This window comes from Ambystoma mexicanum, chromosome 6q (assembly GCF_040938575.1).
Source record: "Ambystoma mexicanum isolate Mex_15411 chromosome 6q, UKY_AmexF1_1, whole genome shotgun sequence".
NCBI classification, from domain to species: Eukaryota; Metazoa; Chordata; class Amphibia; order Caudata; family Ambystomatidae; genus Ambystoma; species Ambystoma mexicanum.
In genome coordinates this window covers 126,165,434-126,181,395 of record NC_090937.1, presented here as the reverse complement: position 1 = coordinate 126,181,395, position 15,962 = coordinate 126,165,434, and the positions used below count along the sequence as shown (strand labels likewise).

Genomic DNA, 15,962 nt, shown 5'->3' with positions numbered 1-15,962 from the left:
GTTTCTGTCTTTTTTGCTTTCTTTGGCCCACATGGCTTGCAAGTGGGTACCATTAAAGGTTACCTGGCGGCGCTGTCCATATTTAAGCGCTCGTCTGAAGAGTGTTCCTATTTGAAAATTCCTTTAATTTCTCAGTTTCTGAAAGGGCTCACTAATGTGTTCCCTCTGTCACCTCTCCAGGTGCCCGTTGGGATTTGAACCTTGTTCTGAAGTTTCTGATGGGAGCTCCCTTTGATCCTTTGCATTCATGCCCTTTGAAACTGTTAACTCTTAAAATTGTATTTTTGGTTGCGGTCACTTCCGATCACAAAGTGAGTGAGTTGCAGGCACTTTCACTTAAGCCACCCTTCACTGTGTTTCATAAGGACAGGGTTGTCCTTAGAGTTCGTCCTTCCTTTCTTCAGAAGGTGATGTCGGAATTTCATTTCGGCCAGAAGGTTGTTCTTCCAGCGTTTTATCCTCCTCCACATCCTGGTAAGGAAGAGGAGAGGCTCCATAGGCTTGATCCTAGGAGAGCGTTAACCTTTTATATTTCACGCATGTCCCGGGTCAGAGTGGACGATCAACTCTTCATTGGTTACGCTGGAAAGCGTTTGGGACAAGCTGTGACGAAACAGACTTTGTCTCACTGGATTATTCTGGCTATTTCTGAGTGTTACCGCTTGGTGGGTAAGGACCCACCGGTCAGCTTGCGGGCCCATTCTACCAGGGGTTTGGCTGCCTCTACTGCCTTACAGAGGGGTGTTCCTATTTGTAACATCTGTGATGCAGCCACCTGGGCTTCGGTACATACTTTTGTATGTCACTACTCCCTCGATTCCTTCCGTGGGCAGGATCTGGCCTTTGGCAAGGCGGTCCTTTACTCTGCAATTTGATTGGGCATTCTAAATTTGTATATTCTAAATTCTTTTCCCACCTCCTTACGTTGGTACTGCTTTGGGAGTCTGTCATAGATATGGAATACGTCGGAGGACCCAATCCCCTCGAAGAACAAGTTACTCTCTTACCTGGTAACGTTCTTTTTCGATGGGATGGTCCAACGACGTATTCCATATCGCTCCCTCCCTGCCTACCCCGCTACAGAATTTCGTATGCGATTGCAGCTTACGTTTCCGCAAGGCTTTCTGTGGTCATACTGGCAGAAGATTGGTGCCACACGTTCTGGGAAAAAACTACAATGTAGGCTACGGGCGTCGTGCGTCCTACTTATAACATCTGGTGACGTCGGCCGTCGGAGGAGGTCCTCGGACAGCGTATCAACGTCATCGACGCAGGACGCAGACGCCGAAAGATTTTCTGAAGCAGCACAGTTGCAGTGATTACTGTCATAGATATGGAATACGTCGTCGGACCATCCCATCGAAAGAACGTTACCAGGTAAGAGAGTAACTTGTTCTTCTGGAGCTTGTGGATCTGCTTAGATCACATGCTCTGCACAGTCCGACATCTAGTGGAAGTCGCAGAGTATTACAAGATTTGTTTTTGAAACTCCAAAACTGACGTCGACCGGGTGTGTTAGTAATGTCAACAGAAGAAAAACTCATACTGTTTGGAAGTAGTAAAGGTACTGCTGGAGAAGGACGCCAGAGATATACCCAGCAAACCAGGTAAACAAGGGTATTTTATTCAACCTACTTCCTTGTGCCAAAGAAAGACCTTTCCATGCGCCCAGTTGCGCCCTGTGAACAAATATGTCAAACCCCAAAAGTTTCACATGGCCACGCTCCAAGAGGTAATCCCACTCCTAAAATGGGAGGTTTGAGGGACTACATGGCAATATTGGATATGAAAGATGCATACTTTCATATTTCAGTGCTCCATGTGCACAGTAAATATCTGCGTTTCAAGATATCAGGAGTTCACTACCATTTCAAAGTACTCCCCTTCAGCATTGCCTCAGCACCAAGAGTGTTCACAAAGGCACTTGTACTGGTGGCAGCATACATGCGCAGAAATTACATCCCAGTATACCCTTATCTGGATGACTGGCTAATCACTGTGGAATCTCCTCAAATTTGAAAACAAAATACTCAAAGAACAATAGACCTTCTTTTCAATCTGGGCTTCTCCATCAATGAAAATAAATCAAGTCTAGTCCGCAGCCAAATAAAACAATTTCTAGCGACTATTCTAAAAACAAAGGAGGAGACGACTTTCGCCGCAAACACGAGAGTACAAAGCATGCTGTTGCAAGTAAGTACCTCACTATAAGGTCGTTCGCCACATAACTGTACGCAAAGCAATGCGCTGGCTTGCTCAGGAGAATGGCCTTGTGCATTCACTTGTTTCCACATGCGTGCCCGCGCATACAGGAATGTTTGGCAAAACAATGGTCTCAGGCAAGTGGTCAGTGGTACGATCTAGTGGTTGTTTCGCTAACTTTGGTACAGGTTCTTCGCTGGTGGCCCAGAGACAACCTGCTAAAAGGAAAACCCTTTGTGTTCCACCAGCACAGGCGATCCTAACTACAGACTCCTCACTCGCCGGATGGGGGTGGGGCTCCCTTCCTCCACCACACAGCCAGTGGACAGGTGCCACAGCCCAAAGACATAACTTCCTGGAACTATTGGCAGTCCTCAAGGCTCTTCAAGCCTTTCAGCAGCATCTTACAGGTCAAACAATGCAGGTCCGTGCAGACAGCACCACTGCCATGTTCTACCTAAACAAGCAAGGAGGCGCAGACTCTGTCTGTCCAAGCTATCCCAGATGATATGGAAGTGGGCACTCAAGCGGAACATGTTTCTAACATCTCAACATGTTCAAGGGGAACTCAGTTCTCAGGCAGAAACTCTAAGCAGATACCCTCTACCAGAAGAACATGAGTGGCTACTCGACAGATATCCTGTTTGCCACAAGCCTAAACGCACAGTGCCCAGACTTCGCGTCCAGGTTTCCCCAACCAGGGTCCTAGGGGAACGCCCTGTGGACTAACTGGTCATGGAAATTTGCTTACGCTACCCCCACGCCCCCAACACCACTCCTGAGCAAAATAGTGCACAAGATGCACCAGGAACAAGTAACTCTAATCCTGGCTGCTCCTATGTGGGCGAGACAACCTTGGTTTCCACACATCTGCTCAAACGGGCGATGTGCGACCAAATCTAGATCCCGTGCCGTACAACATGCTAACGCAACACAAGGGAGCATCCCTCCACCCACGCCCTCAGTCTATGAACTTGGCAGCTTGGCTCCTGAAGTCATAGAATTTGGCTACTTGAATCTTCCACAAAGGTGTATGGATACCTAAAGTAGGCATGGAAACCCAAGACCAGACACTGCTATTTAAATAAGTGGAAGTGATTTGTGATATGGTGCACGTCACAATCACTAAACCAAATGGAATGTTCTCCAGCGATCATTCTACACTACATGTTTTACCTACTAAACTCTGGTCTAGTAATTAATTCCATCAAAGTGCATCTGGCGGCCCTTTCAGCTTACACCACTTCACAGAACAAGGTGTCCTGGTGGAAAGTTCCTGTCATTAGGCCTTCATGGAAGGGGTAAAGAGACTATAGCTGTCTCGATGGCAAGATTTAGCCACAGCAAAATGTCAATATAAGAACTGGCTGCGTGGGCGCAAAGCACTCTTGTTACAACAAGACAGCCAAGCAATGTCCTATGCAATGTGGAATAAGAATTCTGCTGGAATGTTGCACCTCATGAACAATTACACATACCACCAGCAAGGAGAAGCCCAAATTAACGGTGTTCATGAACAGGAGTGGAATGCACATTTCTCTGCCATATATGCCGATCTGCAATATGCAAAAAGTTCCTCCAAAGATGCCTGGCAGCTCGAGATTTCATATGACATTCGTGACCTGATAATAAAGAACAGCAGTTCAAGAGCAGAGGGACCTGATGGGTTGTCGAATCATATGTTTAAAATGAATCCCCATGAATGGACCCTTATATTAGAACCCATCTTCAGAGCAATACTAAACAAAAGGCTCATTCCACCATCTTGGAGAACATCCATTATCATCCCCATACTTAAAAAGGGTAACCGGTGCGCTCCATCTAATTATCGCCCAATTGCGTTGCTAGATGCACCGGGTAAGATATTCACCAAATTGGTTTTGAATGAGTTTAATGACTGGACAAGGAAGTGTGTCCTCAGAGACCCCAATCAGTCTGGTTTCGTGGCAGGAATGGGCACCAATATTAATTTATTAGCATTAACTGCCATCAAAGCCCAATGCCACGCACAGAAACAATACGGTTTTTTTGCATTTATAGATCTTAATGATGCATTTGATTCTGTAAGTCATGTAATCCTGATATCTAAGCGTAAGAGAGACCACTGTCCAAGCACCCTATATGATATCATGCATTCGCTACACTTGAACACAACTATTCGGGTACGTATTACCACTGATGGTTTACTTTCCAAGCAGATTGATACGTATCGAGGTCTGAAGCAGGGATGTTCCTTGGCATCTGCCATTTTTAATTACTACATACACAATGTCTGAATTCCATTAACTGAAGTAACATCCGACTCGCCTAAATTTAACACCCAACAAATACAAACATTAATGTATGCGGACGACCTTGTATTACTATCGAAAACCCAGATGGGGCTTCAGCGGTTACTTGACGCATTTCTGGCTTATATTCAGCTGAATGAATTAAAAATTAATATCGCAAAGACAGAAATAGTACAATGGACCACTTGCGCACGTCTGGAACATCAATAGTTCTCCCATCAAGGTGGCACAATACTATAATTATTTAGGAATGTGTTTTGAAGTGAAAGGGAAGGCACATGGCCAACTGGAGCGTGCGGGGGATAAACTAGCCACAGCCATTTCCCAAGCTCGCATTATTATGTACAGGTACGGAAAATTCTCAATCAGACCGGCTTGGCATTATTGGAGAATGAAAACCATCCCAACTTTATTGTATGGATTGGAAACCGTCCCTTGCGACACCTTTTCAATTCACAAAATGGGAAGCCAAATTCTGGAGAGCGATACTACATCTCCCGCAATGTATTCCGGCGGCTTGGATTAGGCATGAGCTTGGGCTAGTATCACTCCAGGCGCACTATAATTGGCGAGTGTGCTCTCTCTTTAAAAAATGTCTAGTGTCAACAGAGCTAAATGTTTTGCTGAAGGTGGTTTTTCAGTATGTGTTCGTAGCAAATCATTCATTTGTAACTAAATGGCTAGAACAAGTCTACCATATATTAGCGGAGGCAGAGATATTGATTGAGCTACTGATGATCAATCCCGATAAAGCCAAATTAAAGATCTACCAGTTAGACCTGATAAAAACAAGAGAAATGTGTATGACCTATCAGGATGGGGATGTGTTCCGATTTCCACCTAAAAAAAAGTCGGCACCCTCTCACAGTATCTGTCACGTTGTCCTTCAGTTAAATTTCAAAGCGGCATACTTCGACTACGCTTCAATATATGGAGCACCCTTGACATTAAACCAAAACGGAAATTGGTGCCCCTGAACAAAATATCTGTCGCTTTTGCGCAGAGGGCGACAAACGTGAAATCTTAACCCACATAATTACTGAGTGTTGTGCCCTTTGGCAAAAAAAGAGAAATTTTTTAAGAAGATATTGTAAACGACTAGGAAACATAACACAGCAAGAATGTTGGTCCTTAATATTAGGATCAAATACTGTGCCCATTCAAATAGCTACTGTCAACTATCTCACCAATCTGAGTCTGGAAGAAGTCGTATAAGACCCCGAAATGTAAGAGAAATACTGTGATATGTGCCATGGATGGGGTGATAAAAGATTTGGAAATGAAAAATGTTGATTTTTGGCTTTTTTCTTTTCGGTTCTGTGGTTCTATAATGATAAACAGATTTTTGAGTGGAATAGGATCCAGATTCTTAAGGTTGATCTGATTGATGTGTTGTAGTGAATATTGCTTTTACCCATTTATTTACTTGTTGTGCTTTTATTTACTCTTTATACTCCATTTCTTTCTGGTATGTGTTCCGAATTTTATTTTGTGTTTTTTGCTTATTTGGAAGTTTAAGTGAAACAATTCTTTTTTAATGCACTGTTTTTAAAGGAAATGTAATATATTTTGTATTGTTTGAATATATTTGAAAGGTTGATTAAATTCAGCCAATACAAATTAAATAAAAACATTTTTTTTTTTTAAAAGAGACTATAGCCCCCCCCCCCCCCCATTTCCAACCCTCCCCCGGGTTGGGATCTCAATGGTGTGCTCTCCAAGTTCAGGGGTCCACCCTTTGAGCCAATGCACAAGGCTGTCCTAAAACATCTGACTCACAAAACTGCATTCCTAGTAGCGATCACCTCTAGAAGAGTCAGTGAGCTACAGGCTTTGTCCTCCGAACACATCCTAGGTTCTCACCTAAATTCATTTCAAAGTTCCATGTTAATCAATCCATAGAACTCCCTACTTTCTTTCAAAATCCATCTAACTCAACGGAAAGACGCCTCCATACACTTGATGTACGGGGGGTGGTCTTGTACTATGTGAACAAGACTAAACCTCTAAGGAAAATGCACCAACTCTGTTTCCTTAGCACCTGGAAGAGAAGGCGATCACATATCCAAGAACGCCATCTCCAGATGCATAGTCTAGTGCATACAGCTCTGCTATTCCCTATCCAAGAAAGTCTCATCTTTCACCCCCAGGCCTCACTCTACCAGAGGTACAGGAGCAACCTTCGCTTTCATTACAAACATTCTCTAGACGCCATTTGCAAGGCTGCTACATGGAGTACCATCCTTACTTTCACACAGCTTTATTGCATTGACACACGCTTTAAAACAGATTCACAGGTGGGACAAGCGGTCTTAAAGCATCTTTGCTTCTGTACCGTCTCACTTCCCACCTCCTTCTGCAGATACTGCTCGCTAATTTATGCAAAGCATGTGATCTAAGCAGATCCACAATTTCCAGAAGGAATACATTACTCGCTGTAATCATATTTCTGGTGCTTGTATCTGCTTAGATTCCAATGAGTAGAAGGGGCATAGATATTTTCTGGGCAATCACGGTTTCTGCTTTATCACATATGTACTTCCGCTACACTTCATGCATCCTCATGTCAGATAAAATCTGAATGACCTCGACGTGTGATGGGCCATCGGTACAGTACACGTCACACTAGGGATAGTTTTACTAACACGCCCTGTCGACGTCCGTTTTTCGAGTTTCGAAAACAAATCTTGTTATATACTGCGACTTACACTAGATGTTGGACTATGCAAAGCATGTGAGTCTAAGCAGATACAAGCACCAGAAATACGATAACGGTGAGTAATTTATGTTGAAACACGTGGAAGGGGTTCTGTGGCAATTTAGAAAGCAAAAGGTATTAAATATGCATGTTGTGCACTTGTTTATTAACAAGGTGTATTAGCAGTGTGATTTTTCTCCACCCACATGAATGTGTTAGTTCTCTTATTGTAAACCTCCTGCACAGAATGTGTTTTTATTCTAACAGCTTCAAAATTAGGAGATGTAGAGTTTATAATTGAACAGACCAAGCTTCCATTTGTGTTTTGAATGCCCTTGTGGTGTTGGTTCATTTGGATTTCATTTGGATTTACAACTTTTTATTACTCTTGTCTGTTTCAGCTTCAACTCGGAAAAGGAAAATTGACTCGTCACCCAGCAGTAGTTTTCAAAATAGGAATGATGAACAATGCACAAAAAGAAAAAAGTCAGACTTGTCATCAAGCAGCAGCTCCCATGAAAGTGACGAAGACCAAACCCCCAGACCCAGAAAGAAGACCAAAAGCAAAAAATTAGATCTTGTCAGAAATTCTGACGCAAGTGATGATGAAGACCATACTAAAAAGAATGAATCAGATGGAAGTGATGATGAAGACCATACTAAAAGGAATGGATCAGACACTGTAAGTTTAGGGCCCTTGGCTGTTGTATGTTTGTGAGTGCATTTTTGTACATATTATTTATACTGATTGATAAATGCAGGCCATATTTTCCTCTCAAGGTGACTGTGCTCCGAAAGATAACATTTTTGTTTCGCAGGAACTTAACTTTCCCTGCACCTTTGTGTACTTGAATTTTCCTCCTGAATCCCAGAGTTGGAACTTCTACCTTTGAGAGAACCAAAATTGCTTTTAAGGCTGTACAATTTATCTGCTCCTTTTCTCCCAGTGGTCTATTTCTTTTTAATGCAAATACTTTTTCCTATCTTTCACCCTGTGTACCCCTATTTGTCGGTCTTGCACTTTCTCTTTTGGAATACACAGAATACACATTGCATTAATATTTCACCTTTTAAACCAATGGCTGTCAGTTTTTTTAAAATTTGAGCCCAAGTCCTGATTTGAGTTCTATATACTCATCAGTAAGGAAATCCTTACTGATGAGTATATAGAACTCAAATGTATGTATCTCCATTCTATATCTGTAGAGCTGAATATATGTAAACGTGTTCAATTCTTTAACACTTTCAAAATGGCCATCAGTTTCCTCTGGTTTGTTGATTTTCTTTTCTTTTTTTTTTCACCTAATCCTATCTTTTCAGGATGTATATTATGGCATGTCTCCAAATAAGAATTTGAGGCAAGAGTATTTTACTCCCTTTTTTGGGAAGTTGGTAGTAGAATTATTTGGTGGGAGAGGGGGGCATTGTTTCCTTACATTGCTAACATTTGGTTTCAATTGATTGGCCAAGTGTTTTCAGTTAAGTTTGGAGTACGCTTCAGGGAAAAATATTTACAGTCCCCAAAATTGGCTACAGTGTAATACATTCACAGTGAGAGAAGTGGAGAGCATAACTTAAAAACACATTTAAAAATATCCTTTAGAGGAGCCACCAGGGGACGCGGACATGAGCTGAGCTCCTACGTCATATTCCACCAGAGAGGCTGATAAAAAGGGACTGAGCCCCCCCCTAACGGCGTCTTAACAGACAAACCAACCCCCCCACCCACCACGAGAGAGCTAACCCTGTGGGGCCCCCGCAGGTCCAAGAAAGAACACTGGATCCCCCGGGGATCCGAAGTTAGGCCGTGTCCCTCAAAAGGCGTAACACAGGCCCAGTGTATGCGGACATACACCTCTGCGAGACTCTGAACCGAACCCGGAGGGGGTTGTGGCCACAAACAACGGAAGGACACCTGTGGAACTGGGGATACCGCCTGCCAGGGTCCAATGGTGAGTTCTTGCAAAGTCTTCAGATGATCTGCTCATACGAGAGGGGTCATCCCTCTTTTAAAGCCAAATGTGCCACAGTGATTGGTGTAGGCTAAGCACCATAATGAAACAATCCTGAGTCCCCATCAACAATCACCTGTGTGCATTAGGTCATAACCACAGTGCTTTGCAACAGAAAAGGTAAAGTGGTTAAAACATGTAATACTAAGTCCCACCCTTCTTCATTTCTGTTGGGGATCAAGGGGTCTCTAGTTAATGGAGCTCTCTGCGGTTCCTGATTAAAGCAGCAGGTCCCCCTTGAGGCTGTGGTGAGAACAGACCTTCTGTCTCCTGCAAACCACATTCACTTACCTTCTGAATGGGGGTCCCCCTGCAGGGGTTACCTACTGCAAACACACAGTCCCAGACATGACGGGTCAGTGCCCTTGATACTGAGAGGTGGGAGCTGGCTCCAGGTTGACCAGTGCATATCAAAGGGGTGTTGGGGTTTCCTGTCTCCTTTGTTTAGCCTCTGCAGCCAGGCCTCTTGTGGACTTGTTTGAATGAAACTTTGATTAGTGTGCAAAGTTGGCACCAGCAGCAGAGCTTGAACAAAGGGGAAGGGCGTATTCATGGAGCATTTGTTAATTGGGCTGGCCATGGCAGGATGAAGGGTTTGCCCTCTCCCTTTGAGATGCCTTGATGTACTCTTGGCTGCCATTTCCCAACTAAATATGACAGGGGGGATGGCACCTGTAAGCTGTGTCCACCTAGAGTACACAGGTCTATGTGTGTCGTGCAGTGAGCATAGAAAGATGTGTGCAGATTAACACCAAATATTTTTGAGGTTCATCTACCATCATTCAATTTCTTTTAAAAGTAAAAAAAAAGCCCAGGCGAGCACACACACACCGTGTGGATGGTGGGATTCCTGAGAGTATCTGTTGGCAGGAAGCGAAGAGCAATATAGAGAACAAATCACCAGAGTGGGGAGAGAGAGGAATATACAAACTGTCGAGTGGGGAGTGGAGAGAGAGCACGAGACACGTCGAGAGAGAGCAAGAGACAAAAACCCGGCGTGGGGAGAGCAGAGACAAGCCCCAGAGTAGGAAAGGAAAGAAGACACCTTAGACTCTGTGTGAGAAAGAGAAAGCCACAGTGGAAAGAAGGAAGCAACCCCAGAGTGGGGAATGAGGAGGCGAAATGCCCCAGAGTGGCAAAAAGTGGAAAAGAACTCCAGAGTTTGGAGAAAGAAAAGTAGGAGCCCCAGATTGGGGAAGAGGCTGAGAGGCCAGGAAAGACCAAGCTCTCCCCGAGGTTTCAGCAGTAGACTTGGCTGAAGTCCCAGGACGGTGCTCCAGTACAACATCAAACTGTTTTCCTTCCAACTGTGTACATAAACAAGGGCCTATGGTAAAAATAAATAGGGTTGAGAGTCAGAAGCCAGCAGGTTATCAAAAGAATGTCTTTGATTTGTTGCCTTTTTAGAGGTAGGTAAACAAACTATCTTAAAGCAGGTTTCTGGACCAAGGACTTTGTTTAGACATCCTGACGGGCATTTTTTGTATTTTATTTGTAGAATAGGGCTGTAGGTTTAGGTAAAGACTAGTTCTGAAATAAATATAAAACCTGTGCCTACATGTCGGAGTCCTGCTTCTGACCTTACCATACCCCTGATGTAATCTCTCCATTGTCCCGGTAGTACTTCGTTTGAAGCACTGTAGCTTCTATTCCAGGACCCAAATTGTTTTCGGCGAAACCCAGCCACACATGGTGGTACACAAAACTTCAGTTGAATGAGTCTCTCAAAACCATGACGACAATAAAATGACATGAAGGGTGTTTTGGCCAGTTTAACTGTTTATTTCCATAGGACACTATATTTACCAAGATATGGCTTCTATTTATTAATCAGCCACCAGGTCTTGGGATGTACGATCATAAACTGAAAACTGTTTGTTTACTTTCATAGGATTTCCATTTTATATAGCAAAAAATGTTGATGCAGAATTTAGAATAACTTTTGTACGTACAGTGAAGGTAGGCATGAGTGTTCCCTCCAATTTGTGGACGTGTACTGTTTTTGTAGCAGATGAGGCAACCAAAATCAGGTTTACCATTTATAGTGAACGAATTGGCTGGGGCACTTTGGAAAAAAGAAGCCCTGTTGCTGCTAGCATTTTGCTGGCATGTTAAGTTACTGATGCCCAGCTGAACGTATAAAGGGGTGTCTTATATGAGGCTGTTAAGTTTGATTCTCTGGCATTGGATCTTCCATAGTCATATGCTGTAAATATTCCCTGTTGTCCAGCTCAGACCCATTGGTACATCATAAAACCTTTTCCATTTGTGACAAATCAAGTTAATTCGTCCCTTCTTCCCAAAGGGGATCCTCCCCTTCAAGGCTAGGGAGGTGAGGCTGCTCCGCAATACCGTCCCTATGGGTAGAGGCAAGCAGGACTTCACCGGGAGAGACCCCCCCCCACATCCCTCCACACCCATTCTGTGGGGACAAGGTCTCCCGTTCCTATGAGGAACTCCCAAACTCTTTTATGGCCTACTTGGGAATGTCAGACAATTTGAAGGACATACAACATGGAGACTGGGAAGAAGAAGATGCTACCATTTTGTTATTGTCAACCAGAAAATCTCTTTGTAGGAATTCCCATTTAACTGGGAAGAAGAAGCTTATCTGGAGAGAGAATCTGCAGTAAGCCGAGGCTGAGAGCGAAGTAAGTCGGCCAGGGAAGCCCCAGCCCAACATAGCACCTAAGAGGGTAGGGGACTCTGCAGACAGTGAAGCCTGTGAGTTTGAAAACTGCAGGGAAGCAGAGAGCAGGGCATGGGACACCGATCCTCCAGCAAGCAGGAAGAAGGGAGAAGGCAACAGTGGTGGCGTGACCACAGAGATCCCGTGGTGGTCCGGCGGATCACTATTTATTTATTCATATTGTTAAAGCGCACAACAGCCCGTGGGCATCGTGGCGCTGTTACAGAGGTGAACAAGCTTGCTTGTTACATTGGAGAGGAGGATGGTTACATGGAAATGTACATTTATAGAGCAGATTGTAGAGAGACAGTAATTAAGATGAAGAACATCTTGAGGAATGAGGTGAAGTGGAAGGGTGTATGTGGAAGGAAGGGGTTAGGTAAATAAGATAGTTTTAAGTGATTTGCGAAAGGCAAGCAGGGAAGGTTCTGCTCTGTGTGTGTTGGGAAGGGCGTTCCAGAGCTTGGGTGCAATGTGGGGAAAGCCAATGCCACCGGCTTTGGCTCTTCTGATGGTGGGTATGCAGAGTTGTTTCGTGTGATGGCTCCTTTTGGGGCGGTCTGAGGAGTTCTTGACTATGGTTTTGGATAAGTATGTAGGTGCAGTGAGGTTGATGCATTTATGAGTAATAGTGAGGATATTGAAGTTGATTCTTTCCCTAATTGGGAGCCAGTGTGCATTTAGTCTTGCTTGGGATACATGGTCGTATTTAGGAATGTGCAGGGCGGCTCGGAGTGCATTATTTTGCACTATTTGGAGTTTGCATAGGTTTTTGGTTGAGGTGCCTCCTAAGAGGGTGTTACAGTAGTCTAGCCTCGCTCCTATGGTGGCCCTAGCGATGGAGAGGCTGTTTTGGGAAGTTAGGAATGGTTTTATGGCATAGATTAGTTTAGTGTTGAGCGCGGAAGCGGAGAAGATGGCGCTGACCTGTTTCATCATTGAGAGTGTGGAGTCTAAATAGACTCCTAGAGCCTTTACAGATGCGGAAACTGGTATGTTTGTGTTGTCAATGGGGAAGTGGGAGTATTCAGGGCCGAGTTTAGCTAGAATTTCCTTGGGGGCTAGGATGATCTCAGTTTTATCACCGTTTAGGCAGAGGCCATTGGTGGCCATCCATGCTTGAATGGTAGCATATATTTGGAGGAGGGCTTCTGTGTCTTGGGAGTGGTCCCCAGTGAGGGGGAGGAGGACTTGGGTGTCGTCGGCATAGTTGGTGTATGCTATGCCAAGTGCATCCAACAAGTCAGAGCGGTTTGGTAAACCGATTATAAAGGGTGGGTGCAGTGCAGGATCCCTGAGGGACTCCGCAGTTGATGGTCTCGGGGGCAGCGTTGGCCACGTCTGAGTACACTTTTATGGCCCTTCCTTTTTGGAAGCAAGTAATCCAGGTGGTGGCCTTGTGCGAAAAGTGTGCTGCGTTAGAAAGGTGGGAGGTGAGGATTTTGTGCTCAACCAGATCAAACGCGGCGGAGAGATCGTGGAGGAGCAGTTTGTCATTGTCCATTATTTTGGTGATTTGGTTCTTTTAAGTCTAAAAGGGTGGTTTCTGTGCCATGACCCTTGCAGAAGCCTGATTGTCTTCTGCCAAGGATGGCTTTGGTTTCCAAAAATTGTTGGACCTGATTATGGACGGCTTTGTCTAAGATTTTGAGGAGGAAGGGGACAGTAGTGATAGGGTGGTAATTATTGGGTGATGAGGGGGGAACAAGGAAGCGATTTATTTTAGTAGTGGACGTACCCAGGCCTCTTTTAGGCTTTGTGGTACGATGCCTGTTGAGAATGAGGAGTTAATGAATGCAGTAATGATTGGAACCAGTGAGTCTGCACATTCTTTGATGATGGTACGAGGCCATATGTCACCTTTGCATGTGCAGGGTTTGATTATTTTTTTTTAAGCAGGTTGGTGACTAGGTGGCCAGTGGAGCTGTCAATCTGTAACGAAGGAGAATAGAGAGCTTGGGACACCAGAGGGAAACAGACCGAGAACCACCAAACCCCAAACCTACAAAGATCCTGGTGACGTTACGCCAGGCATTCCTAGGAAAAGGGGACAACTGGAGCCCCGGTGGGCCTAAGAGTAATCGTATGTCAAAAGACAGCGAAGATTAAGAGAATTTTGTGACCCAAGGAAAAGGGTAGCAATTTATAGAGACTGGGTATCACTACCCAGGGAAGGGGGAAAAGCAACCCTATCTGAGCCAAATAGTTGTCCAAGAAGCCAACCTCTGAGAAGAGTGTAATAAAGTCTTGAAGGAACTGTACAAACTGATTTTAAAGATGTCACATGAGATTATTTGAAATGATCCTATTGGCGAGAACTGATAAGGAGATACCTTTTGAGAAGCAAGCTCGAGGAGAAGGGAGATGTTCTCCTACCTTTAGTTAGTATAGTGCTAGGGTCAGTTAGACTTGGTACGTGGAAGCTTTTCTGTTGGACATTAACAAGATGACTGACGAGCACCTTAGCTAGTTTAATAGGCAGGGAACACCCCATAGAGATGGGGGTACAGTTAGACGTTCTATTTATTCTTTTGATAAATACATAATTGAATTGTGTGCATAGTCAGTGTCCTTCTAACCTGCCACACATATAAAAACTAAGACTAAAAAAATGTAACTGAACATTAGTGTTCTTTCAGACTCCTTTTGGGTAATTTGCCCTTTAGTCAATAGGCACTCACTCTCTCCCTTAGTGCCACACCTGGAGGCCATTTTCTGATTATTTTCAGCACAGAGTTAGAATTTTTCTTCAGGGTTGTAAGTACGTTTGATGTTTTTTTCAAGAACCATTTAATCTAGGAAATGGAATTTCTTACCATTTTGAAAACTGAGATGTTCTTTCAAATTTGAAGAGTTTTTGAATGTTGGACACTCACAGATATCCCTCGAAGTGTGAGGCAATAAAATCGGTTGCAGCTCTCCGGTTTGAGCTCTTGAAGTATTTCCAATACTCACCATGACTGACGTCAAGAACAAAAGACTTCAAGAATTGCTCCACCTACAATCTGTCAAAAATGTAATTGGACAACGAGGACACGCAGTTCTTGCATCCTAGTCACAATATGGGTCCCTGTTCAATTTGACAGTCTTTCTCTAATCAGACTTTAGGAGATTGTCATAGGAGACTGATTGCCCGGTTGATTGAGGCTACCTTCGATTCGGCCAACTTGAAAAGGTCAACCTTGAGGCAATGGGTGAAGTCTACTTCATTGAAGAGGGTGACATCCCACAAGTAGCCTTCCGGGGATAAAAGGGTCAGGGACCTACCCCGGCTCATAAAGCAACATTGAAGTAAACCTGGTCTAAAAAAAAAGCCCCTCATTGCATAAGGCTCATAGTTCCGCAGAGCTATCGACACAAACATCCATGCGACAGTCCACCAGTGTCACACTGTTGACTAGTCCAGCTGTACAGCATATGCCTGTGACACCGTCGATGAGCACTCCTTAACGGCATCCTGGAGCTAATCAAAACGGTCTTTGGAAACCATCCACAACGGTAGACAACCACCTCAAAAGACCACCACCTCATATACACTTGTGGATGACCACCTTGATGATAACCAACTTGTCAATGACCACTCCGGATGTTAAACCCTTGTCTACAACCTCTACGAAGACATCAACAAATATATTGGTTGCGCTAGCTGCCACTACATCGAAGGCGTACCTGTCAACAGCTGCTTCCACAAGTCATGCATCCAGTTGCACTTTGGAACATCGTTCTGACTATTCTCCTAAGAGTTAAATTTGAGGAATACTTGCATTGTGACCATTTCTTCCTACCACCTTACCCCAGAGGATTGTGATGAATTTGGCAGTGTCATCACTGCTTCCTTGGGGGAAGCGTCCTCTCACCTGGCAAGGGTGAGACTGGCTCTTCCTGATCCGAACCCTGTGCTGGCTATTTGAGGGAGGATCACGTGGGTGGTTTGGGGGGGGGGGGGTGACTCTCATGGAGGTAAGGGTGACTTGCCAGATAGGACTTGGTATCCCCCTTTCCCCAAACAGGATGAATCTCCCATACACAACATCTTAATGGCGTATTGTGGTTCCTTCCCTGTTTCTGCA

General features: G+C 44.3%; 1 protein-coding gene across 1 annotated transcript in view; it reads left to right on the top strand.

The window, feature by feature from the left end:
- The window catches only part of SMARCAD1 (SNF2 related chromatin remodeling ATPase with DExD box 1), a 1,912,998-nt gene that overhangs the window by 484,535 nt on the left and 1,412,501 nt on the right, over positions 1-15,962 (top strand). Inside the window, exon 6 of the mRNA XM_069630562.1 lies at positions 7,593-7,873. Within this exon, the coding sequence (XP_069486663.1) occupies positions 7,593-7,873 (281 nt within the window). The remainder of the gene's footprint in view (positions 1-7,592; positions 7,874-15,962) is intronic.